General features: G+C 37.6%; 1 protein-coding gene across 2 annotated transcripts in view; it reads right to left on the bottom strand.

The window, feature by feature from the left end:
* Positions 1-27433, bottom strand: part of macrod2 (mono-ADP ribosylhydrolase 2) — a 570945-nt gene that overhangs the window by 539286 nt on the left and 4226 nt on the right. For both annotated transcript variants that reach the window (XM_058379542.1, XM_058379550.1), the window contains exons 2-3: positions 27110-27211; positions 24301-24402 (exon numbers count right to left, since the gene is read on the bottom strand). In XM_058379542.1, the coding sequence (XP_058235525.1) occupies positions 24301-24402; positions 27110-27211 (204 nt within the window). The remainder of the gene's footprint in view (positions 1-24300; positions 24403-27109; positions 27212-27433) is intronic.

Genomic DNA, 27433 nt, shown 5'->3' with positions numbered 1-27433 from the left:
AGAGACAGCGTTGATGCAGGCTGGAGTTGGGAAATTCATAAATGGCTTAGCGCTGAACCAAGCGTACGTTAGGAAGAATTATGAAAACGATGATTGATGGCCTGTCATACGGAAAAACGTTGAAAGATACATATCTGCAAAAGATTTGTCATGTCTTTATAACAAATAACTACAGTGGATATAAAAAAAGTTTACACACTCCTGACAAAATGATGGGTTTTAGTCATGTGAAAAAAGAAGAAAGAAATGAACCAAGTCAAATTTTTTTCCCGTCCTTGATGAATGTGAAGTTATAATACATAAATAAAAATTAAGTGAAAAACAAACATTTTAGGAGAAAAGAAATACAAAATAATAATAAAAAAAATTATTATTATTTAATATTATATTAATTTATATATTATTATAAGATATACAATTTATATATTATTACAAATTATTATAATTTTTCAATAATATATAATAATTTATTATAAGTGTGCCACATGTTCAAAAATAACTCTTAATTATTCTTAATTTATTTAAAATATATTATTCTGTTAACCCAAATAAATGTCTGCTTCTGTAGGATTTTCTTCACACCTTCATGGTCTGCGAAGAGCTTACAAAGCATCCACAGTATCTCAATTGTTGAAAGACATCAACAAGAAAAGGGAATAAAAGAATGACCAAAACATTAGCACACTAAAGTCCATCACTGATAAACACAAAGAAAATAGCAAACCACAGTGACATGTAGAGATGTAGAGAAGGGCAAGACAAAAACTTACCAAGGAGGCTGCCAAGAGACCTACAGTAATGTTAGAGGAGCTGCAGGAACATCTGACACGTACCGCATGCGACCACAAACTCATATTCTTCACGTCTAGGCTAGAACTGCTGGTCAGAAACCCTTTCTTACCTCAAACCATGTGTTGTGGTTAGAATCTGAAATGTAAAATAACTCCGCCATTCAAAAAGTTAATTAAAAAAGCACATCACCGAAAGCATGGTGGTGGCAGCATCATATTTTCGAGCTGCTTTTCTTCAGCCAGAACTGGGGCTTTTATCAAGGTGAAGGGAATCATGAATAGCTACAAACACTGGTCGATTTTAGAGCAAAACCTTCAGATGTCTGCGAGTAAGCTGAAGATGAAAAGGAATTTCACCTTTCAGCACGACCGTGGCCCAAAGCAGAAATCCGAATCAACAAAGGAACGGCTTAACCAAAAAAAAAAAAGATCAATGTTTTTGAATGAGCGAGCCAGAAGCCCAGACCTGAATCCTACTAAAAATCTGTAGGGTGACCTGAAGCGGGCTGTACACAGGAGAAGACCTTACAATTTGATGGATCTAGGATGTTTCTGCAAAGAAAGAGTGGGAAAATATTGCCGAGTCAAGATGTGCCATGCCGATAGACTCTTCCCCCAGAAAAGACCGAGTGGTGTAATAAAATCAAACGGTGCTTCAACAGAGTACTGGAATTTCACACTGAGGCTAGAAAAACTTGACATGATTTATCCTGGTTTCCTTCTTTTTTTTTTTTTGTTTGGCATGAACAAAAAAAAAAACCCTGCCATTTTAACAAGGGTGTGTAAACACCCACTCTTCTATAGACTGTATATCTGAAATCTGGCTTAGACAAAAGTATTGATTAAATAAGATGGATTTTAGGAAGTCTGTGATGTTGACTTCCTAAAAGGCTGTGAAGTCCAGGACTGTCACACGGTTGCATCAGCCTCGACATAGCCGCAACAACTGAATTTATCTGAAACGTGGTAAAGTGCCCTGAGGGTGAGGTATGCAACTCTTTTTCCTTTGTTTGAGCAACAAACTAGAGAAAGAATATCAGACATTTATATTTCTGAGATTTACATTAAATTCCCTTTACGTGCTTGGTGAAATATCTACAGAACCTGGTGAGTCAACATAATCTGCACAGACAGACAGACAGACAGACAGACAGACAGACAGATAGACAGACAGACAGACAGACAGACAGATAGATAGATAGATAGATAGATAGATAGATAGATAGATAGATAGATAGATAGATAGATAGATAGATAGATAGATAGATAGATCATAAAAAACAGACAACATCTGGAGACAGACAGACATAGATAATCAAAAATATAAACAACCTCTGGAAACAGACAGAAAGATAGATAGATAGATAGATAGATAGATAGATAGATAGATAGATAGATAGATAGATAGATAGATAGATAGATAGATAGATAGATAGATAGATAGATCATAAAAAACAGACAACATCTGGAGACAGACAGACATAGATAATCAAAAATATAAACAACCTCTGGAAACAGACAGAAAGAAAGAAAGATAGATAGATAGATAGATAGATAGATAGATAGATAGATAGATAGATAGATAGATAGATAGATCATAAAAAACAGACAACATCTGGAGACAGACAGACATAGATAATCAAAAATATAAACAACCTCTGGAAACAGACAGAAAGATAGATAGATAGATAGATAGATAGATAGATAGATAGATAGATAGATAGATAGATAGATAGATAGATAGATAGATAGATCATCAAAAACATAGAGAACATCTGGAGATAGATAGATAGATCTCTATCTCTGCTGAATCTCAGTTTGTAATGAATCACGATAAAGTTGGAACAAACCCCATCCCTCTGCGATTCCCGTCCAGCAGCTACGTTTGAGCCGCAGAACATCCAATCATCTATTCCACATGTTGCAGATTTAATGAGAGCGAAGCATTTAAAACATTTAAGCATTTTTTTAAGGCAGGATAATGAGTTCCACTACAAAGCCAAGGTCATTCCACAAACACGACAATGACTAATGCAGACAGAGGCTGTGAGGGCTGATCAGCTGATCGCCGTGCAATTTATACACTCTCGAAAATAATCAATCAACCCTGTCATATTATAGACCTACTTCTTAAGACAAAATGTAACGATAGAATATATTAAAATCCGTTCAACTGAAATTGATTATTCACTCTCGGCCTTCATGTTACATATCTTATGAGCGAACTCATTAAATATTGCCTGCATTTTTAAGCAAATATTGTAAGCGTGTTATACTCAGGGTCATTTAGTTAAAATAAAATTAATAGCTTAATATTCAAGCTCAATAATTAATAGCTTAATTAGAGCTTAATATTCTCAATATCGCATTAAACAAACAGTCTTGAATTAAATTTCTTTAGATCATGCCAACAAATACTTTTTCTGACAGCACCAAACACACATTCCACCACTTTCCACATCCAGTGTGTTTTCCGGCTCCTGTATCTAAACAGGTGTAAGGAGTTACAACACCTTGTTCTGCGACAAATAATGAGAAAGGAGAATCTTTTCAGCACAAAGTTGTACAGAAGACGATGTTACTGCATGAGACATTTCACCAATCTGCAATTTAATTTTTTTAGGATTTGACACTCTGTTCCCTTCTCACTCCTCTCGCCCTACCGCTATCCTTCTTTCGGTTTACTTTGCACTTCTGTTTTTTTATCCAGTCAACATGACTGAACAGCAGGTCAAGCGTCACACTGTGATCTGCAGCCGTGACAGCTACCATATTGACAAAGACAGCAGGACTCACTCTGCAGCTCTCACCTCAACGCTGATGAGCCTCAGGAGAGAGAATGATGAGAATGATTTTTTTCTTTTTTTTTTTCTTTTTTTTTTTAAACAGGCCCCATTGAAAATACTCTAAACTGTACCTCCGCAGAAGGATAAGCAAAGCTCAATAGAATCAACAGACTGTTTACGGGGCAGATGTGAAAAATGGCCAACAGATAAAAGATTTTTTTTTTTTTTTTTACATATATTACCTCTCTACAAACTTCCCCCAAAAGAAATGTGCTTTTATTTATAGAGCCTCTGCTCCACATATCTCACGCAGACCACAGGCTGTGTGCAGGGTGGCATGTCTCTACTGGAGTCTACGAGAAAAAATCATCTAATACTTTATTTAGATTATATATTAGGGGCGTTACACGACAAAAAAATGATTACACGTACATATGAAAAGCTTTTTTTACTTTAACAGATTAGTAACTGGATTTGACGTGAATGTTTTTTTTATTCCTAAATTCCCGCCCATATTCTCAAAGCTCCGCCCCCCCGGATCTACAGTGGCCTGTAGAGTAGCGTGTGCTAACATCCGAACACAAACAATGGGATTCTTCAACTACTTATTAGACTTGTGCTATACGTTTTAGCATATCGTACCTAATTTCCCAGGTTTTTTGCACAAGTAGGAAAAGAAAAAAAGTGACTATTCCTCCTTTAAAGGATTCCATTTTGACTAGCAGCAACACCCCGTCTCCCGCTTTCCTATTAGATTAGACTTTGCTTGGTTGTGTCCAGCAAACATTTCGGATCATGATTCAACCCAAGAAGCCAAAGCAGAGCTTGTAAAATATCATTAGTTGACTCTATTTCTGTCAGCTATAATCAATACGTCCCCTATTTTAGGGCAGACAATGTTCTTGTTGTCAAAGCCAGTTTACTATGAGCCAGCTTACCGAGTCACGTCAGACAGAAAGCTCACCCGAAAGACCAATTACAGAGACCAATTACAAAGCAATTATAAAGTTGACTGATGTAGCTGAGGAAGTTCAAAAGTTTAATACAGTTATGTTCAGCAAATAGTTTTCCCCCAGTGTTTTAGGAGAATAGCTGTAGGGTTCATGTTTGATTAAAAAAAATAATAATAAATGTTGTCGAGACAGTAGAACAGCGTCACTGAAGACATAAAAAAATAAACTTTAAATTCACAAATGTCACTGAATTTAGTTCCATAATGCTCTGATGGTGTACATTGGAGGGTAAAACACTTACCACACACACACACACAGTGTGATGTCTCCTTGAACTTTCAAGAGGTTTCTTGATTTTAAAACATCTCAAGCGCTGCATGGTGCTGCTGCCAAATCCCAGAACCCATGTAGTACATGCCAAACCATTAAAACAGAGGAAAAACCTAGTGCAAGCCAGCATTCTGTGAATTTGGAGAAAGAGTGATGTGACAACCATCTGGCTTTGTCTGCTCACTGTCAAGGTAAATTTATTTGAGATTCATTCCCCCTGATTTTTAGTTGCTTCCTATTTTGAAGTAATGCATCTCAACGCCAGAAGCAGTTACACGGCCGAACCTACGTCCCACTAGCCACTGTCAACACCACGACCCTCGCAAGCACTCAAAGCTACCTCCGTCTATTCTACAGAATGTTCTAGATGTCAATGCAAATGTCAGAGTAGAGTAAGCTTGATAAGGGTCTGGAATGTTGGTTTATTTACCAGACAATATTTAGTTACAACAGGACTTTTAGATGCGATACTTGCAGCTTCAGAGTTGGTTACATTGACTGTCTTGCACAATGTGTAACTCCAAACAATAAATAAATAAATAAAAATAAATAAATAAATTTATTTTTTAATTTATTGCTTTAATAAAGAAAGTAAACTAAAAAAAATAAAATAAAATAAATAAATAAAAATTTAATTAAATTAAAAAAAAAGTCTAGTTTCTTAGTGCTTCGGAAGAGTAAAAAGAATTATTGTGCTGTTTTTATTTCCCAACATTGTCCACCAAATTATTTCCAGTTACATTAAACCCGACCTTTAACAGAAAAACACTAATAATAATAAAAATAATGAAAATAAAATCATAATAATCATCATCCTCATAATAATAATAATAATAATAATAATAATAATAATAATAATAATAATCATCATCATCATGGAGGCTTAATGCCCTTATGTGCTTGAATTTCCATTTTATTGTAACACTGTCAACAAGCGAGCCGAATTAAAATCATTTTAATTCAGTCACAATAGAGATTTGAAATCTTGGTTCTTTTCCAATCCCAGCATTTCTTCCCTCCTTGACTGCACACATAATGATGCAGCCACTTTTACTGTCTTCGCCGTGACTGTTATCGGCATCTCTCAAGGTGGTATTAAAAAAAAAAGAAAGAAAGAAAAAGAGAAGAAAAAAAGTGGAACGACGAGTTTGGACTGAAAATGCCCAAAGAGATAACAAGGGAAAGAAAGTCTGCTCCTTCAGTTTCTGTGAACTCTCCTTCACCCTAAATCACAACATGTCCAACTACAATCTGAGACTTTCTGAATTATCCATTGCACATTTTAGTCAGTTTGGTGCTGAAATTCGGGCTTTAGTTTCAAGTCAAGAAGTTTTTTTTTGTGTTATTTTGAGCCTATAGAGCTGATGCAGTACACAGTGACCTGAAACAACGTTCCTCCAGGACCCTGGTGCTACATGAAGACACAAAGCTACACAACACACAACACAGAACTGATCGAATATGTAAGGCCAGACTGTGTTAAAGGTATAGAACAAATAACCCTTCTTTCTTGAAAGAAAAATGTCACTGTAATCCCCTTTTCCCTAACACACACTGGAAACTGGTAGACTTTCCCGTACGGTCTTGACTGTAGACCAAGAACAAATAATTAACATCTTTTAGTATGGAGTTTGATTATTAAGTACACATTTGACCTCCGTCGAACTGGAATAAAATTATAGTGTTTTTGCCTTTAGTTCTGGTTCTTTATTCTTGTACGATTTAAAAAAGAAAAACTGAAGCTACATATGGTTTTTATGCTGCTACACCAAAATAAAGAATTAAAAAATAACTCAGAACTAAGGGCTAAGATGTAATCTCATTAAGATTAGACGAGGAGAAATATCTAAACCACACCAATTTAATGATCTGAAGCTTGAGAGAGAGACAGATAGCAAGGAAGGAACAAAATGAAGAGATAGAGAAAGAAAAGTTCAAAAAGGAGTATATATTAAAAAAAAAAGTGAAATAACCCTTACCATCTGATGACATTAAAGTTGTTCGGCATGACGCTAGGGCAAATCAAACGCTGTACGTTAATGAGATCACACCATCCGCATACAGTGTGCAGCTTGGAGCTGTTAGATTTCAGCAGCAGGGACTGGCAATCTTGTCATAATTGATTGGAAAATAAGTGGTATGCAATACCAAGCTGTCCTTGATTAAAACCTGCCAGAAACCTCAATGTGAGGGAGGAAGCATGTCTTTCAATAGCACAATAACACATGATCCAGAGACCACTGCCACATCAGCTACGTAGTGTTTTTCCCTTTAAAATAGGAAAACAGATATCCCTTAGTGGACTCGTCCTTGAGTCCTGATTTTAATCCCATCCAATGTCAGAAACACTGCCGAACTGTCTAGGAGGAAAGAACACAGCACAAACTCCAAAGCTAACAGAGATCTATACGAGCCTGCCAAAACGTTCGGGAAAGAGAAAGAAAACCGGACGCTTCTAAAGCCAAACTAAATGAATTCATCAAAGAATGAGGAGTTGTATCAAGACAGGCCCTTTCATTAGGTGTCATTTGTTTGGAGACTAACACTGAAGATTTAACACCAAGTTGCTACCAAAAAAAAAAAAGCACCATATGTGGATAGTTTAAAATACATAAAAATATATATATTTCTGCTAAGAGTAGCTGGTAGCTTTCTAGGACGTCGTGTACGAAACATTTGGGAATTCTAATGAGGCAAAAAGTGGTTCACTAATTTATGAACTAAAGGATCGTTAACAGAAGAAATTCCTGCCGTATTTTAAGCAGATTCATCGATCTTATAAAACGCTTAATTCAGCAATTATTATGCGTACAGTAGGCATGCTTTATGTTTCTAGCTCTGAACTATCTGTTTCTTCTCAGTCTTGACATTCAGACTTGGGAAATGGTCAATTATACATTTGTATTAAATGATGAGTAAATTATAGACAATATATTTCTGCACATCTGGTTTCCTTGCAGCTTGTTTCTTAAAGCGGGGCACAACACATGGATGCTCTACTTTCTTAAGGTCCAACTGCAATCAGCAGCATTTGGGACACAATTATAAAAACATCTGCTTATAGACAGCGTGTTTAACCATTCACTCCTTTAATGGCAAACAGTCTGTCTTTAAAATTGACAAAAAACACACACACACGTTTAGTTAGAGTCTGAGTGTGAGATCTACATGATAAGAAAATAAACGTAATGCCGCATTTTGGTCTCTTTATTAATGATAGATAGATAGATAGATAGATAGATAGATAGATAGATAGATAGATAGATAGATAGATAGATAGATAGATAATCAAAAACAGACAACATCTGGAAACAGACAGACAGACAGACAGACATGAACAAGTGTATATCTTTAAAAAGACCATTCCTATTTTGTTTTTTAAAATCAGATGTTGATGGTAAACTTTTAATCTGTATTGTATATTAGTGTACGCCATTTGGTTTTGCGGTTATTGTTCTTTCAGGGTTTCGAATCTTCAGAAGCAGATTAAATTTTAGTGCCTTTGTAGGCAACATTTCTCCTTGAAATAACATTATATGAATCTAAATTAACTCATTTGATCTCCTGTGATTTTTTTATTTGCGGCATGCAGGTGCCATAATTGCCTTCCCCTACCAACATTCCGTTCTCAGTTGACTGTACAAGAAGTGCAATTAACGTGTCCTTAAAGGAGACTGAAATCGAGCCCGACTCCCTTCGCTGTCATTACTGTGCCTCCTACTTTTTTTTTTTTGCTAGTCTTGGCGCAGTTCTGAAAACGGTGCTATAAATACACTTTATAAAAACACTCCTACAAGGCACTGGGACCTCTTAGTGTTCCTGTTTGTGAAAGTAACAGGATCTATGCCAATTTTTGCCTTTATTCCCTCTCGCACAGGTTAAATGGCAAATGGCATCCGTTCAATTCTATTCAACACCTGTTCGCTGGACTCGTGAAAAACTGAAACAGAAGAAATGGAGAGCTTGGCTGGATGCTGGAAGAGAAAGAGAGAGAGAGAGAGAGAGAGAGATTGGGAGATTGTGAGAGAGAGAGAGAATGGAAAAGATCACATTCAGTTAGTCAAAATGGAGCAGGGGCAATGATCCAAAAAGATTTGTGTGTAATAACAGGTAAGGGCCACTGAAGTAAGTGTTATTTTAATATAACAAAGTATTTCTAACACACAGCTGCGATTAAAATAAACTATAAGGATAAAACTATAAGGGTAAAAAACAAACACTGTCGTCAAGTTCACTACATTTTAAATAACAACATACAACATAATTCGGCGCGTTTCATGCTACCCCCAGGCTTGAGGCGGGCGACTTTACTCTAATCAAGCGCGGACTTTCATTAGACTTTTAAATTTTCCACCTGATTTGCACAGTAAACAAAGACAAAATGAGCATGACTGCAACAGCAGTGGTCATTAGTGGGATTTATTTTGTCTGATGAGGTTCAGATTCAGAGTCCTACTTATTAATGAAATAATGATGCTTCTTTTTTTTTAGGATTATCCATCCGTAGCAAATGACTCGGCGCTTCATGTCAATGAGTTTCAAACAAATACTACCGCTGTCACATTTCACACTGATGATATAGCCTGAGGTCTCCGGATAGTCATAAGGCACAATATAAATGATCGGTAATAAAAATCCAGATTGACAGACGAGTGCGTCTTCTTTTCTTTTTGCAGTGGAGAGAGAGAATTAGATTCATTCTGCTTCATCTTAAGGAACTTGTGTTAAATATTACAAATACATTCACTGGTTGTCATGGACCTCACTCGTAGAGCTTGTTTTTTAGTTACTTATTCAACCAGTTCATCTTGACATGAGCCATGAAATTGTACTACAAAAGCCTGAAGGTCTCCGATCCAGTTTGCCCGAGGCCGCAGCTTGCAAAGTATTGTGCGGTTTAACTCTTAAACTACCGCTATATACAGAAATCTGCCTACTAATGTCCAGTTGCATTAAAATTGTTCTGTTCTACATTTCTGGCATTTTGAATTACAGGCTGAATTGAGACTTACAGGGCTTTGGGTCAGGGGCTCAACAGTGGCAGCTTGGTGGACCTGGGATTTGAACTCACACCTTCCCATCATTAACTGGAATTATCCAGTTTTACTTTGCAAAAGAGTTAACAAATAACACAAACTGAGAGAAAAAATAAAAAATAAAAGCGAGTGGACCGTTGTGCCTCTGTGCTATCAGGTGAAATAGACTTTAACAGTACAAATATTATAGGAGTTTCAAGGGACCATTAAGCTATAACTGTAACTGCAAACAATAATTTTCATGGACTGGCACAGACTTAACAACCATGTGTGCTTGAGCCTCCATGGAAAATTACCTCGTGTTACCTCTTAATAAACCTTCCACAGCCTTATCACAACACCAAATCATTCTTTTAGCATATTTAGCAAAGTGGTGGAAATTGGTGCGTGTCTCGTAGACACACCGGCTCTTGCTCTCTTTTTCCAGCTCTAGATAAAAAAATTTTTTAAAAAAACTGAGAAGGAATTTAGCATAAACGTAGCCCTCCACCCAGCTCCAAAGCTCTCTGGGGAACATCGACATGCTGGAGTGAAAGTTCACCTCTATATACTGTGATCCTGTCAGTAGGCTGAGCGAACCACGTGTCTCTTATGAGCACCACTTTATCAAAAAGCTCCATGCGCTTCTTCCCTATCTCGAAACTATCGGCGTCAGCAGTTTCTCCTGAAGTTAATGTAGCTCCACGCACACATGTTACTGCTTAGCGGAGAGCAATGTGGGCTCTCGAACATACTTTTATACGGCTTTTCGTAGGCCTCATTACATAATGTCAACCACAAGCATTTGAGTTGGTGCTTTTAATAATAAAATAAATAAATAAATAAATAACAGTAATACATGCTGACTTGGAGATCAGGGTAGTCCGGTGGCCACTGTAATGGATCTTCAGCCAAATGACATCAACATGCAATTACAGTTCAAGGTTCATTCTGGTAAATCGGGTCTATTGCATACTCGAACTTAAACGTAGACTTACACAGTGCTGGAATAAAAGAAACAGCAAATTTTTTTGCTTAGGCAACAATCTTGTGAGTAATTACACATTAGTTTGTGAGATCTAGTTATAAAAAAAAAAAAAAACAGAGCAGGCACAATTTATTCTACATTTCAATTTAAACAACACTTCTACATTTCAATAATGAGCTGCTTAAACAAGCCAAAGTTTTATAATTATGGACTGCTAATTAAAGTTCACTTCAAAAACACTCGGCTTTTATTTATTGCCTGTGGGGCTTAAACTTTAAAGGGCTCTTTTGTAGAAAAAAAAATAAATAAAAAACTTCAAAACCAAAGAACGACATTAAACAAAAAAAAAAAAAAAAAAAAAAGACTCTCGACTGAACCATTACAAAAGAAAAGAACAGCGAGGTTAGACTCAGACGCCTTCTCTGTGTATGTTCCGCATACACCCAAACTTCTCGTCTAATCGTCTGTAGGTTCCACATGTGCCACCAAAACAGCTCTGATCCCTCGGGGCATGGACTTTACTGAAGGTGAGCTGAGGTATCTGGTACCAGGATGTTAGCAGTAGATCCTTTAAGGTGGCGTCACCAAGGATCAGACTTGTTCATCTCAGAGATGCTTGATTGACTTGGATCTTGGGAATTTGGAGGCCAGCTCTTTGTCCTGTTCTGCAAACTACTCATCGACAATTTTGCAGTGTGTCATTGGAATTACGCAACACTGATGCTTGGGCTGTGACAATGTTTATGTAGGTGGTACGTGTCAAAGTAACATCCACATGAATGCCAGGACCCATGATTTCTCAGAAGAACATCATCCAGAGCATCACACTGCCTTCTTCCCATAGTGCATCCTCGTACCATCTCCTCCCTGACACACAAAAATATCAGACCAGGCCACCTTCTTCCATTGCTCCATGAGCCTTCAACAGTGTACAGAGGTCAGCATGGGAACTGTGGCTATACTGTGGTTCTTTATCATTATTATTTTCAGCCATTTGTGCTACAGCAGCTTTTCTTCGAGTTGGAACCAGACAAACTAGCCTTTGCTCCCCACAAGCCATGGTGGCCTGTGACTCTGTCGGTTCACCACTTGTCCTTCCTTGGACTGCTTTTGGTACGTACCAACCACTACACACCAGGAATGCGCCACAAGACCTTCTACACTTGCCCATTTATCCTGCTTCCAACACATCAACCTGGAGAACTGACTGCCTAATATACCAGCCAGGTGCTACTGTAAGAAGATAAATCAATGTCTTTCCTGTCACCGGTCAGTGATTTTAAGGTCATATCTGATCAGTCTTTGTGACACTATGTGCTAATTTCAGAAAAATGTTCACTTGGGTGGGTAGGAAGAAAATTCTATTTTGTCCCACGCTCGTCAGCATCACCGGAAGGCATAGCCGACATTTCCAATTGAAGTGCATTAAGAGTTTTTCAGAGAAAGTAAACTGCCCTCTACCAAGAATATGACCTTCCTCAAGTAAAAGTGCAGGGCTTTCAGATTCCATCTACCTGGAATGGTCACTGGCTGCAATCAGAATGCTCAGAAGAGTCGATATGAAAAACACCGCCGCTACGGACGTGCAACCTAGCAACTCGGACAAATTTCTATTAGGTCACTTTTACTTTTCTCAGCTCTGTATGGTTTGGTGATTTAGTTTGTATGTTGTAAGAGCAGCTACCAAAATTCAAGGAACTAGAAGGAAGAAAGTAGGACTATTTCGCAGCCGAGTCCGCACCCAGAACGATTTCTGACTTGCTTTGGGACCGACAGGTTGTCACAGGTTTGCTTTCGACGCAGATATTCCTTCTGATCTATGAACCAATCCTGTAATCCCATACATCAATTCTGTGCATGCAGGTTCGCGCATATAACGCCCAAGGTTAACAACCCATTTGCTTGTTTTTTTTTATTACTTTCCTTTGGTATAAAACAAATCAAGCAGTGATGGTGTGTCATCGAAGCAAGTCATAGTGCACCTAAACACAAAGAACACGTTTTCCATGATGATCTCAGCGCAAGCACTCGCACCACAAAGGTCAGCTAAAATCCAGTGCTCCAGTCTTATGAAAGTGTGGTTTTATACTTCAGTGACGTCTTTGGTCTGCACATAGGATCATGACAACTCTTTCCTTTCATTATGAAATTTAAACAGGGGGGAATGTGACCAGTTGAAGCAATCACATTACCCAATATGCGGCAGCAAGCACGGCTAGCTCTCCCCAGACCACCATTTTCAAGATGACCAGGGATCGTTTCTTTGAAAACGCCAAACAGAAACTCTCTGAATTTAAGCGAGGCCAGGAAAAAATAGCGACCTTAGCGTAATGAAATGGTTTGCTCTGACATTTTCACTGTTCAATTGCACATCTGTTCAAAGACGATTATTTTGTACTGAAAATAAAATGAAGACGTTTCAAAAAGCCCTTTTTTAAAATCTATTCAAAAACCACATGGTTCTCTCCTCATCTATACGCTAATCCAGATCAGGTATAGTACTCGCGTCTAATTTCATAATACAGCCAGGGACGTCCATTTTTCTTTTTTTTTTCCCACATTTTATTTTCTTCCTCCTGTTTTTTTTGTTTAATCATGAAAACACAGTTCTAACATTTTCTCCTCAAAACTCATCCTAGTATCTAATCTAAAAGAAAATTACTAGATTATAGCGCACAAGAACAGGACATACAGCATCCTACTAGAACTAGACAAGGGTTAGCGTGTAATACATCCACTACAACTGTGCATTTCAAAAAGCTCTTCAAATACTGAACAAGTATCATATTAAGCAAAAGAAATCATTAGCATTAACTAATCAACAAAAATGAACAAAGATGGGGCATCAGAGTCAACCCTCATACTTCCGACAGCTTGGGAGGAAAAACCAGAGTGTGAAATTTGCCGTGGATGAACACTGCCTCCTTGAGGCCGTGAGCCGGTCCTGAATATCTGCAGCAAAAACGCATGTGTCTCAAGTTTGGGGTTCAGAAAAACATCCATTTGACTTTCATCCATCAGTGGGTGGCATACATGGATAATTGTGGAGAGATGGACACACGCGTACAGTTGTGCATGCACGCACACACACACACACACACACACACACACACACTGCTTTCAGGACCTAAACGTGACTCATTGTTCTTTTCGCCCACACATCCATTTGAGACAGCACAGGCACATTAAGCTTTCCTCTACATCTCTGTCTCTTTTTTTTTTTCTTCCCCCAAATGTCTCACAGTTCAAAGCTCAACACACAAAAAAAGTATTAAAATCCGAATCTCAATTCGAGTTTGTGTGTCAGTTTTCCTTCTTGTGACCAGAAACATTGTACGGCATGACCTCAGTATGTGTGTGTTAAAAGTCTACAGAAACATAAGTGGAGAACCGGTGCCAGAAACCTACATCGTGAGAGAAATTTAAACTCACACACTTGTCCGAACCATCTACATCAATCAGGCATAACATTATGACCACCTGCCTAATATTGTGTTGGTCCCCCTTTGGCAGCCAAAACAACCCTGACCCGTCATGCACTGTATTTTTTGACAGCTTTCTATCAGAACCAGCAGTTTGATCAACAGTAGCTCGTCTGTTGGATCGGATCACACGGGCCAGCCTTCTCTCCCCACATGCAATGAGCCTAGGCTGCCCATGACTCTGTCTCCGGTTCACCACTGTTCCTTCCTTGGACCACTTTTAATAGATACTGACCACTGCAGACCGGGAACACCCCACAAAGAGCTGCAGTTTTGGAGATGCTCTGATCCAGTCGTCTAGCCATCACAATTCATCCCGTCGTCAGACTCTCTCAAATCCTGACTCTTGCCCATTTTTCCTGCTTCTAACACATCAACTTTGAGGACAAAATGTTGACTTGCTGCCTAATATATCCCACCCACTAACAGGTGCCATGATGAGGAGATCATCACTGTTATTCACTTCACCTGAGTGGTCATAATGTTATTCCTGATCGGTGTAAATTTGCCTATAACGAATGAACTGGATGATGAATGTTGAACTCTGAACTCACTTTACAGCGCATTACGCATAGTGAGGGTTGATAAAGCCTGACATTCAGCTTTCTAAACCTATTTACTTGACCAAGCATTAATATTTTCCTCTCACCTTTCCTCTCACGCTACTGTTGCGTTACTGTTGCATAAGAATAATAAAATAATAATAATAATGAGCATGGAAAGAACACCACCATCTTGTCCTTGATCATTTTCCTCTAACAGTAAACAGTTGAACTAGCACACTTGTTAAGCTGGAACAGTATAAATGTCCGTCATTCACAAACATTCGGTGTGATGTAGGAAACAAGCAATGAAAGAAAGCAGCAGTGTTTAATTGTGCCTCAGCGTAGCACTGAACATGCTGTACCTCTCATCCAGGAATTTCAATGGAAACTTGGTCTAATTATGGCTTCGAGCTTCTTGTACACGTAATCGTTTCAATTAACAACCTTTACTAGTTTATTACGACTGATTAATTTGCTACCAAGAAAGTGCCACGGCATTTAAAAGAAAAACAAATAGATAAATAAAATCTGGGCAATGTTTATTAGTCGTACTGGGATGTGAACGTTTACGACTCGACACAATTAATAACAGTTTATGAAATTAACAGCAGAGTAAAGCAACAAATGACTTATCGAGTCGATTAATTCCAACGTGGTGTTCTCAGTCAAAACAGCGAGGATGACTGCCAAATTAACAAATTAGCTAATACTCTTTGGCTAGCACAACAGTGCTTATTGACTTACTCAAAGCTGGTAATCACATTTGGATCTAGCATGCTCGGAGTTTTTCAGGCCAGCATTGTTAGATTGATTTTCATAAGATTAAAGCCAGCGGATCGTTTCTTTGTAATTGTACGAGTCAAAGTTTTTTGACCCCCCCCGAGTCTGGACAACGCTGTAGGTCTTGAAACCAAGACGGTGGGAGGAAGAGAAAACTGTGCATGTGGTCTACAGTTTTCATAATAATCTCTCTTACACACACACACACACTTCCTGTCAAAGCTCAAATCTTAAAATAGAGATCTACAGTTCATATAAAACATGCAAATGTCATAATACAGTTAACTCTGAAATCGACCTTATCTATGTTTAAGAAATTAAATCTTTAAACTTGAGGCACAATTAGCAGTCTTAGAAAGTCTTTATGTTCACGTACTACAGCAATATTCAGCTTTAACACTAAATTAAACCAGACACTAAATTGAATTAACCAGATTTGTAAAATGTAATTTTTTTTTAACATTTTTAAACAATTTAAAACTTTTTAACTATATTACATAATACATAAAAAAATATTATTCCACTTTTTTTCCAGGACTGTGAATAATTGTGTAAAGTTAATTTGCCATTACCAATAAACTTTACTATTAAATAATAAATTTAGTTTGCTTTTTAATTAAAAAACAACATTTTCCATTACTGATAAACTGTGAAATTTATTTGCCTTTACAGTTTAATTTTTGGAAAATTTTAAGCAGAACTTAAATACGAACCTTCCTTTACTTTATATATTTAATTTTTTTTTTTTTTTTCCCTTAAAGTCTACGTCTGTGTATGCTTCTGGAAAGTAAGCCATGGAAAAAAAATTATAAAAAATTTTTCTGCATTAAATTCTTTTAAATATATTTTAACATCTTTCATATATAAATAGTTTAATTTAACGACAATTAAAGTGACAATTAGTGTGAAATAATCTTCCGGATGAAGATAAAGCGCTTTTTCTAAGCCCATAGCAACGTACGTTTTGCAGAAGGGGCGTGGCCTCCTATTTTTTTCTTTTTCCTTTCTCTAGATAATTAGAAAAGTGAATCCATCGATCATCGCTTAAAGATGGATGCTAAGTGCTTTCCATTAAGCTTTGTGGATTGTGCATTAGTCACCATTACAGCATATGGCCTCTGTTCTGTCACTGAGAGGCAAGAAAAGAGAGAAAGGAAAAAAAACCTCTCCATTAAGAACAGTTAGCAAATAGTCTGCTGCTAAATTGAGTGTATTACATAACACAAGTTTATAACAGCGAGGGGGAAAAAAAATGCCTTGTAGGAGCATCTAATTCTTTCACGTTTAGTCTGACGGATTCTTTTATAAAGCCATTTCGGATAAAAACAAACAAACACAACGATTTAAAAGTAGTTAGTTACCTGGCAATACCTAGCGTCGGAAAAATTTCCCACCTATTCTGTTTACTTTACACAGTGCCAGCCTTGTGTGAAAACATGCAAGGGAGAGCAATTAAAAATTTCCACACCTAGAACGGCTTCAACATCACTTGCTATTTCAATTAGTGAGACTGACAAGAAATTTATTTCCATGCAAAAATAATTGGCCATCCAGAGAGTGATTTAAAAGCCAGTTCTTCATGCCTGCATCCTAACCTCTCTCAGCATGTGCAGGGAAGTTGCCCAGAATTAATTTGCCATTGCCATTTAATTTCATGCTGCCTAGCATTTCTCATGCATGAAAGCTACAGCGCTGGAGTACAAACGCCAGCCCACATAGCCTCCATGTGTAGGATTAAAAATAGTCGCCCTACAGATGTTGTGGGACTGAACCATTTCTAAAGGCTACAGCGCCGTTAAAAAAAAAACAAAAAAAAAAACCAGAGTCGCTGAAGCATCGCCGCTGAAAATTCGTTAACAATTCCCTTACATGTGCCACGCAAAGCAAAAATGAAAATGCAATGATTGATTCTGTCATTTCAGACCATAACAGTGTTTAACAGCACCCACAACCGGCGAGACGGTTCTGGCGTTTTTTTCTACTTGTTTAGTTTTACCCTGGAGCTACGAGGCTAAAAAAAGGTAACTGAAACCCCTAAATCTTTTTTTTTGTTTTCTGTAAATATCTGCCTCAGACCACAACCGGTTCTTCAGACGCTTCCTGTAATCTGTAACAAAACAAAAGGAAACTTCACGGTGTAGATACAAGCTGTAACATTATAGTAACACCATTGTATTTGACACCTTGGGCCACTTGGGACATTTTATACAGTGGAACCTGAGGCTATACTGGGAACACCGGCTTAACAAAGTCAAAGTTTTAAAATCCAGTCAGTTGACGCAAAATAGATCTGGGCTTGTGTTTAGATGAAACATTTTGAAAACGTCTCGTTTCCTTTGTTAGCCTCATACAGTTGCGGTCACAAGTTTACACCCCCCCACCCATGACAAATCTGCAACATGTTTATAACTTAAAAGAAATAATAAAGATCTTATAGATTCTTATGTTTTGTTTTGTTTTTTTTTTTAGTTCTGCCCTGAACCAGTTAAAAAGTTTACGTCCCCTCGGTTATTAATACGGTGTGTCATTACCTGGATGATCAAAAATAATTTTATGTCTTGTGAGAGTTCTTCACCAGTCGCTTGATTATCCTGTGCAGTTAAACTGCCCACAGTTCTTCAGAAAAATCCATCAGGTCCTCAACATTCGCTGTTTTTCCAGTATCTTCTGCATATTTCACCCCCTTCCAACAAAAGATACACCGATCAGTAAACATTTTGTCCTCAGAGTTGATGTGTTAGAAGCAGGAAAAATGGACAAGCGTAAGGATTTGAGCGAGTTTGATGAAGGGCCAAATTGTGATGGCTAGACCACTGGATCAGAGCATATCCAAAACTGCAGCAGCTCTTGTGGGGTGTTCCCGGTCTGTAGTGGTCAGTATCTATGAAAAGTGATAAAAGGAAGGAACAGTGGTGAACCGGTGACAGGGTCATGGGCGGTCAAGGCTCATTGATGCACGTGGGGAGTCAAGACTGGCCTGTGTGATCCGATCCAAGAGATGAGCTACTGTTGCTCAAACTGCTGAAGAAGTTAATGCTGGTTCTGATAGAAAGGTGTCAGAATACACAGTGCATGATGGGTCAGGGCTGTTTTGGCAGCAAAAGGGGGACCAACACAATATTAGGCAGGTGTTCATAATGTTATGCTTGGTTAGTGTATCCATCTTTTCACATTGAAAGACTTCTAGAACAAAAGGTACATAGATTCACGGATGCTCACGAAGGAAATATGATACATTAAGAGCCGGAGGGGTGTGTAAACTTTTGAACAGGATGATCGGTTATTCATTTTATGTGGTGGGAAACATGTAAATATCTTCTGTAGCTACTGAAGGGCAGTACTAAATGAAAAAAATAAGATCTGTAAACAAAATTCTTAACAACATTTCATCTTGTGGATTATATGGAAACATCTGCTAGGTGAAAAAGCTTATTAAGGGCAGAACTGAATAAAAAGAAACTGTTTATAAGATCGCTCTTATTTCTCTTAAATTGTTAATATTTTGGGGGTATAAACATGACCTTGTAGCTTCGGAGCAAAAATTTTAAAGAATTAACAGCAAATTAATTTGGGATTATAAATATATTTTGTAAATAATGGAAAAACAGATAAGAAAATGTTACCTGGCCGTTATCTTTCATACTACCTGCAAAACTTTCTTTACTTTCTTTTCAAGATGAGCTTTTCCTCATTATCTAGAGCTGACTTTATTACATTCTTTATTGAAAAATATTTCCGAACATTTTTTTATTTGTCCATTTTGCCTTTAACAGGATTATAATTGAAGGTCACAAAAAATCCTGTATATAAAACACACACAAAAGCTAAGGTTTCGTCTTTTCTGTTCCTTCAAGGGCAAAAAAAGAATTTTAAAAAGTGCATTATCTAACAACATGAAGTCTTTAACGTAAACTTTGCACAGAAAGTTTCAGTCTAACTTTCTTTTTCAAAAATAGAAACTAATTGTCAAAATAATGGAAATGTGAGCAAAAGAGATCCTGAGACAGACAGTACAGCGGCTGTAACGAGGCGAATACGCCGTCCTACGTGTTTCGAATTAATAAGTATATTATGCAGGCCTCAAGGGACAGAATTTGTTGTTTATAAATCATTACTGCAATATTTCCCTAAAACGATCACTCAGGGTTTTATTATTGAGAGCTGTGAGCATTCTGAATAAATTCCAGATTTAGAGATTAGGAACAATTTGTTGGGAGAAAAAAAAACAATATTGTTTCAGACTGTGATTTGCATTGTGATGATGGCTTCAGGCGCTTTATTGGAGGTTTACATGGAATTAAACATTTGCCAAGAATGATTACAGACGTATGTTTTTCCTACATAAACATTTTTAGACTAATACATTTAAAGAACTTTAAATATTACCCATCATTTAACCAAACAGTGAGCCTTTATATTACTGTTTATTATATATCATGTGTTTATATATTACAGTTTTAATGCACTGACACTAATTGTATCTGTATATCTGCATGTGTCTGGGTTGTGACTGGAATATAAATAGTTTTAATTAAATATAAACCATAACACCACAGTAATACTGGAAATAAACACAGAAGTAATAAAGGTAGCACATTCAAACCCCAGCTACTGCTTCTTAGGTTTTCCAATGAATTTGGTTGGAATTTGGCACAGGTTTTACGCCGGATGCCCTTCCTGACACACCCCTCTCATTTATTTATTTTTTTATCCAGGCTTAGGACCGGCACTGCATCGAGTGGCTGGGGCTTTGTGGCTGGCTGTGAATCGAACCCGGGCCTTCCACATGGTAGGCGAGAAGCCTACCACTGAGCCACCATTTATCCCCAAATAATCAGCATAAACAACATAGTAACTCAACTTAACCCAAGTGATCCTGACTAAGCATGCTGTAAATGCTTCTGCACAGAGCCACATGCTCTTATACAACACCCTGATGTCAAGTTCCTTCAGTTAGAAAGAGATGAGGACTGACAACCTGTTAACTTATGGAAAGTATGGTTTATTTACCATTTTTATGACAGCTGTCAGATACAGAAACGAGTCTGGTCCACAACTGCACTATTTCCGTCAACCAATCAGATGACGTCTTGCCTGCAAATGATATTTATAATATATCTTCACTATCTACAGGATCAGAAAGAACTGTTTGCTTAAAAGAAAAGAAAAAAAATAGAAATGCACCATCCTTCATTCCCAGTGTCAGTCTTCACACCAAGTATCTTCTCATTTGCATGAAGTTCAGTGTCTTCACATATCTAACAGCTGAGCCTCTAAAAAGGATTTGGATTGTGACTGCTTTGTGTGAGATGTTCGGTTCCATGTTCTGAAGCTTTCTAAGAGCAACTGACACCATTGTTTCCGTTGCATTGCTGATAGGAAATTCACTCCAGAAACTAGAGCTTATATTAAGCTTATTAGGAAAATAATCGGCTTACATTTGCATTACGTTTACATTTATGGCATCTGGTAGACCCCCATATCTAGTGCAACGTCCAGACAATGAATACATCAATGCTGGTTCGCTAGGTCACAGACTTGGGATACATTAGAAAGCTTTGGGGAGGAAATTCATAAAAAACTCACAATTTTTTTTAATTTTTTAATACTTGTTTAAGTATTTCAGGAAGAGGTAGGTCTTCACTCGCCATTTGAAGACAGTCAGTGACTTGAAAATCTAGGGGAAGTTTATATCACCACGAGGTGCCAAGAACAGAGAAGAGCACCAAATTAACACCTAATCATATTACCCCATTCTCTTCTTGCTTCAGTATGATTACGGTGCTGATCTCCACAGGCTTTTAACAGATAAAACATCCAGCCATCTGTGTGTCCTGTGACTTCCCTCACTCTTTCAGCCCTATAAGCCAATTACTCTCCTGACCAAAGCTAGATCCAACAGCAATAACTAAAACGCAGGGCATCGGGGTTACGAACTTAGGTTACAAATAAATCTCTGCATATAAAAAGAGGAAATGATGGAGAGACAAAGAGGTTTTCTGGAAGTTCACTTTTTTTCAAGCCACTGATCAATCAATATTTTTTATTATTTTAATATAAATTATTTCATATTTAATTTTTATTAATAATAAAAAAAAAAAAAAAATCAGGCCAAAGGCACTTAAATATATCAAAAGAGCTACGGATAATCAAGCAAATAAATTTTCTGATTGATCTGCAGTCTTCTGAAGGGCTGAAGAAGAAAAATTCTTAGTATTTTTCTCCACCATCTGTTCCTTCATAGGTGCCAGCTTTCACCAAGACACTATTTCCTTCACTAAATAAAATGAACACAGAATTTCACACCTTTTTACACTACAGCATGTGTAAGGAATAATTACGTCAGGAATGAGAGACGACGAAGTGTGTCACTATGATGATGTTCCTGATCATTTGTTTATGAGTGTATACCACAGCGCTCTCCCTCTCTCTCTAACCTCTCTTTTCTTTCTCTCTCTATTTTCTCTGACATCAATATGACAAAAACGTGTCCAGGAAATATGACAAAAACATTATACCAGGAAACCAGATCCCATGACACAAAGCTTAAGCCCTGACACTGGAGACTCCTTCCATTAATGCCGAATAAACATCTCCTTCCAGAAAGATTTGAATGTTTCCTTCATTAAATGAAAGAGCCGTTACTTAAAAAATGGACTTAAAGCTTCTGGACAAGCAGATCCGAGAATTCAGCTGTTCTTCTGGACCAGGTCCTTTTTCCAGGTGAGACGTTGGCACTGGAACAAATATTTCCTACAAACAAGAAACCACGCTCGCCGCAATATAAAGCATTAACGTGTTTCCACCAGTCACGAAGATATAGGCCGATTCCCAACTTAAACGAAGATAACGAGCCCATTAGCAAATCTTCAGAGCACTTAACAGCGTTTGAGACATTTAATGATTCTCCATAAAGCTTTTGTCAGAGCCATTCATAAAGATCAGAAGGATCTTTTTAACCCATAACAACTTTTTTTTCCTCTGTCACATTAACACTACATATTTAATCAGGTGCCAACTTCAAATATGTGTCTGAATCAGCTTCATATTTCATTTGTAAAATAAAGGTAACACTCTTTAACAGTTTACTTAGCTGTAGCACCTGAGTGGAGCTTTAACGCGTTAAAGCTTTAGAGAAAGTGCTACTCACTAAGAGCTGAAATCTGAAACACAACATCATCTCTTTCACCTCTTTAGCTTTTTAATATTTCCTTGATGCGTACTGAGTAAATAATGAGGCGTCGTTATTCTTCGAATAATAAGTGACGCCTCGCGGGAGACGATAACCCATGTCTGGAAGTGAACATAGTCCTTTAGTCAGCATATGCAAATAACAAGCTCATCAACATCCAAAACAAGTCATCAACCTTCCTGAATGAGGGGAGAAAAAAAAAAAACACTATGGATCCTTGACAAGCTGGTATTTAAGGACGTGTTCAGCACGTATAACTATCGGATACGTTAACGTTTCACGATAGAATCTGCTTCAAATATTTTATAACAAAGTCAGATATGATCGCTAGATTTAAAACAGGAGACAAGAAGAGTACAATCCAAGAAATCGGTCACGGTTCGACGGGCTCAAGGACTCGTCTGATCACTTTGAGGTCATGAACTAGTATGAGGAAGGAACATGAAAGTGAAACATGAAACAAGCTGTAAATAAAAAAAGATATGCACTGAGCATACACTTCATCTAACTTTCCTAATACTTCGATTTCATGAATACGTCAATTCCTGAGTATAAGAAGAAAAAAATACTTTCAAATCTGGTGCTCCTGAGAGAGATGCTGAGAGTCACCCTGGAATGTTGGTAATAGCCTGATCACAAAAACCTCACACACAAAGCTCATACATTATCACACTCCAGGCTTAGGCACGAAAAAGGGTCCTGGTCCTGGTCCTTCTCCTTTCACAGAGCTGAGACAGAGTCACATCATCAGACGGGGCTGAACGTGGAGGAGGAGATGTGGAATGGGATCTGAAATGAGGCTCATCTAAAACGATTCCAAGGACAGAGTGAAAAGGATTCAGGAGTAACACAGAGTCATTTAATGAGTCTAATTTTTTAACTATTGGAATGACAGCCGGTTATTTCAGCAAAGCGAGCTAATCTTAATTAACTCCATTAACGTTAAATGGTGGGTTGTGTATTGCTTAAATTCTCCGACAGCCGCCGAGATATCTCGTGTGAGCTAATTAAGTAAGGCCTATATACCTCTCACACACACACACACAGCACTCTGCGCTATAATCCGTCGTACTGCCGTATAAAAAAGATTTGGGAAATGTTACACGGGTTCAATATTTTAAACAACCTCCATCCGGTGTTGCCTCAGATATAGTGATACTTTGGCACGGCGCCCAGACTGATGACCGCCTACGTATATTTCCTGCCTTAATCCTTTCCAAGAAATTAACCCACCTTTTAATTCATCAACGTCAGCTTCACACAAATTGATCCCTAGTGCTTTTAGTGTGTGTGTGTGTGTGTGTGTGGAGAAAAAGAAATGACATACAGGCACTAGAGGGCAGCCAAACACAACAAACTGGTGCATCACTCTTCCAGACCCAAACAGCAGGTTCTGGAAGCTGTGACTGAAATAAAAACACAGATCCGAAGCACTTACCAGCATTCACAATGGCGTCCACTTCCAGGATGGTGATGTCACCCTTGTACAGAGAGACTTTGTCACACAACGAGACAGGGTTCTCCTCCTCTTCCTCTGGCTCTGAGAAAACCAAATGAACACTTGTGATTCTCTTTTCTCTAACAAGTTACACAGTCTGAATTTACCATCATTTATTCATTTCTATGTGATTAGATATAGCTAGAAATATAATATTTTTCATTACGTCAATAAATCCTTGTGAAAAATGGAACACAAACCGTGCTCCGGTTCTAAAATATAAAACGCATGTGCAAAATCAATAAACCGTATTGACTTAACTTCAGCCCAACAAGTGAGCAGAATAGGTGTAGAAGATATTCTGAATTAATAATTGATAGAAATGTTTAATAATGTGGCTGGAACATTTAATGGACTTCACAACTACACGAGATACTCGTCCAACTGAATCAACTCATAGCTTCGTATGACATTAAGATACAGCATGAATTAATATTGAGTAAAGCTTATAAAGTAATTTTAAGTAATGATTTATTATATAGAGAGATTTTATATCATTATATAGAAATGCTTTATATCAGTTAAATATTTTATATGATCAGTTACTGAAGGAATCGTACAAAAACCTCGTCATCATGTTATATTTACTGAGCCGGTACAGTGTGCACATGGACTGTTTTTATATACATGAGGTGGATTGCAGATTGCTTCGGAAAATATTAAGCATGTGTGTCCCCAGAGAGAACATTTAAACCCCTCAATTTATCAACTTCAGTTTCTTTTAGAAACTTTTGGTTTCTAAACCTGTTTTTCTAACAAATTAGCAACTGAAACTGACCGCCCTTCTCTGAGGGGAAAAGCAGACAACACCATCATTAGCAACCTGACAGCAGCCTACTGCAATGGCCTCCTACTGACATCCCCCTGGAGCTCCATCCTCTGCTCTACATGGCATTTATTCTACCACCAGCTGCTTCTATATCATGAAACAACTCACACTTCTAGCATAAATTACATAAAAAGCTTTTTAAGTGTTTCATCTGCTCATCTGTGTATTAATTAGATAAGAGATGTAGTTATGGATTTCATGATCTGGTTACAGTAAAACATATGGGAGAAAAATAGGGAGAAAACATGGCTTGTCAAATTGCAGGAATATACGTGTTGGAAAAATCAGAGTCCATCCACAGCCAGACGTCAAAAGAGAAAAACTGACTGCACTCTCTAAATTGGAGTAATGGCGTACCCTTTGGTCCAGAGTGATCCACTGACATCAGAGCGATCTGTCAGCGCGATCTATCTGAGCGATCCGTGAACTGGTCAACATAAACTGTACACCATCTTGATGTAAAAGGCTATTAATTATTATTTTGTGGTGCACAAAAATACAAATTTTGCAAATGAATGTGGATTTTCAGTTAAATGAAGCACACAAATACATGGTTTTAATAGCATTCCAGATAATGCTGCCACTGGGATTATTTGATGCGGATGCATTATTGTTGCGTTTATTGATGGACATCTCCTTATTAGAAACTCTGCACATCTTTTGGCCATTATTTTAAACCTTCTAAAAAGTGTTAGGGGTTAATTGCTGAAACTGGGCAGTGGTAGCTCAAATGGTCAAAGCTCTGGGTTGTTACTAAGGAGATTAGGGTTCAAGCACAACCAGCACCGGCAAGCTGCCACTGCTGAGGCCCGAGCAAAACCCTTAACCCTCTCTGCTCTAGAAGCGCTGTATCATAGCTGACCCTGTGCTCTGACCACAACCTCAAAACCTGGGATATATGAAGAAAGAATTTCTTTGTGCTGTAATGTATATGTCACAATAATAAATGCTTCTTCTTCTTCTTATGAAACCTCACTTAACAGTGGATGAATGCAGAATATTATTTTGTTAGTTGTAAATTATATAAACTCTGTAAAATTTCCTTTCGTGTTCAGGTTCCAGATGTCCATACAGGATTTTACCAAACTGTTCAACTGAGCCACATAAGGACACTTCAGGTTCTTACTAACAAAATAAATTGTAAAGAGATTCAAGTAAATCAACTTAAATTACATTTCATTTATCTCGCCCGATTTGCTTCACTGAACTGGACGACTTGTTCAACAAATTGGGTAAGATATCCCAAATTTACAAGTACACAAAAAGTGGGAGTTGTGTACGCAAGTCACAAAGAACAGCTAAATGAATTGCATCAACAGTGACATTGAAATGTCTCGAGCGTGCGGTCTGTTCAGATCCCCTGACCCCCAGACAAGTCAAACTGAAACGAGACCTAGACAAACGCGTACGTGCATGACTAATTTACCAGAAATGAAAAGACGGTGAGGTGCAGTGTATTTTGCATGTATTTTTTCAAAATACAACATGAATGTAATTTTTTTTTAAATAATAAATAAATAAATAAATAAATAATAAGTAAGTATTATAAATTATTGTATATTATAAATAAGTAATAATAATAATAATATATTTTTTTAAAAAGTATGTTCTGTTCATATGGTAGTTTGTGAGTGAACAAAAAATCCCACTATTTAATTTCTCTATTTAAATGCTGTTGGTTTTTGGAAGCACAAACGTGCGGCGAATTCAACATCATACATTCGTTCTAAATAAATAAAGACAAATGATAAATAACCTTCAACACCTATTTCATCATTAAAGTGGCAGTGACCGGGGAGTCTGAGTTTATGTCAAACAATACTGGGGGCAATCAGTCTGTCTTCCCACTTTGTTTATTCGCTTTTCCTGCTGTCCGGAAATCATCGTCAGCTCATCCTGACTGAGATCTCCATCCTTTACCTCTGCTGTGGTGATGCCTCCAGGTGGGAATCTTGTCCAAAGCCACATAGTTGTCCCCGTACTCTTTACGTCTTTCCTCCTGCCCAAGGCTGAGCAAGCGCTCTGCAAAAATGAAGGGGAGGAATGAAGAATGAATAAATAAATAAATAAATAAATAAATAAAAGTACAGAAACGGGGTTTACATACAGTTTGAAAGCTTTCACAATATTCCTTCAACTTTTTTTTTCTTAAAAGGTCTTTTACACTCCAAGAATTTCATGCGAGAGAGGAAATCGTTCAGCATACCATTCAGCTGAACCAGTCATGCGGGTACACAGTTTGAC

This window comes from Hemibagrus wyckioides, linkage group LG03 (genome assembly GCF_019097595.1).
Source record: "Hemibagrus wyckioides isolate EC202008001 linkage group LG03, SWU_Hwy_1.0, whole genome shotgun sequence".
Classification (NCBI taxonomy): domain Eukaryota; kingdom Metazoa; phylum Chordata; class Actinopteri; order Siluriformes; family Bagridae; genus Hemibagrus; species Hemibagrus wyckioides.
This window is presented reverse-complemented; position numbering and strand designations above follow the sequence as displayed.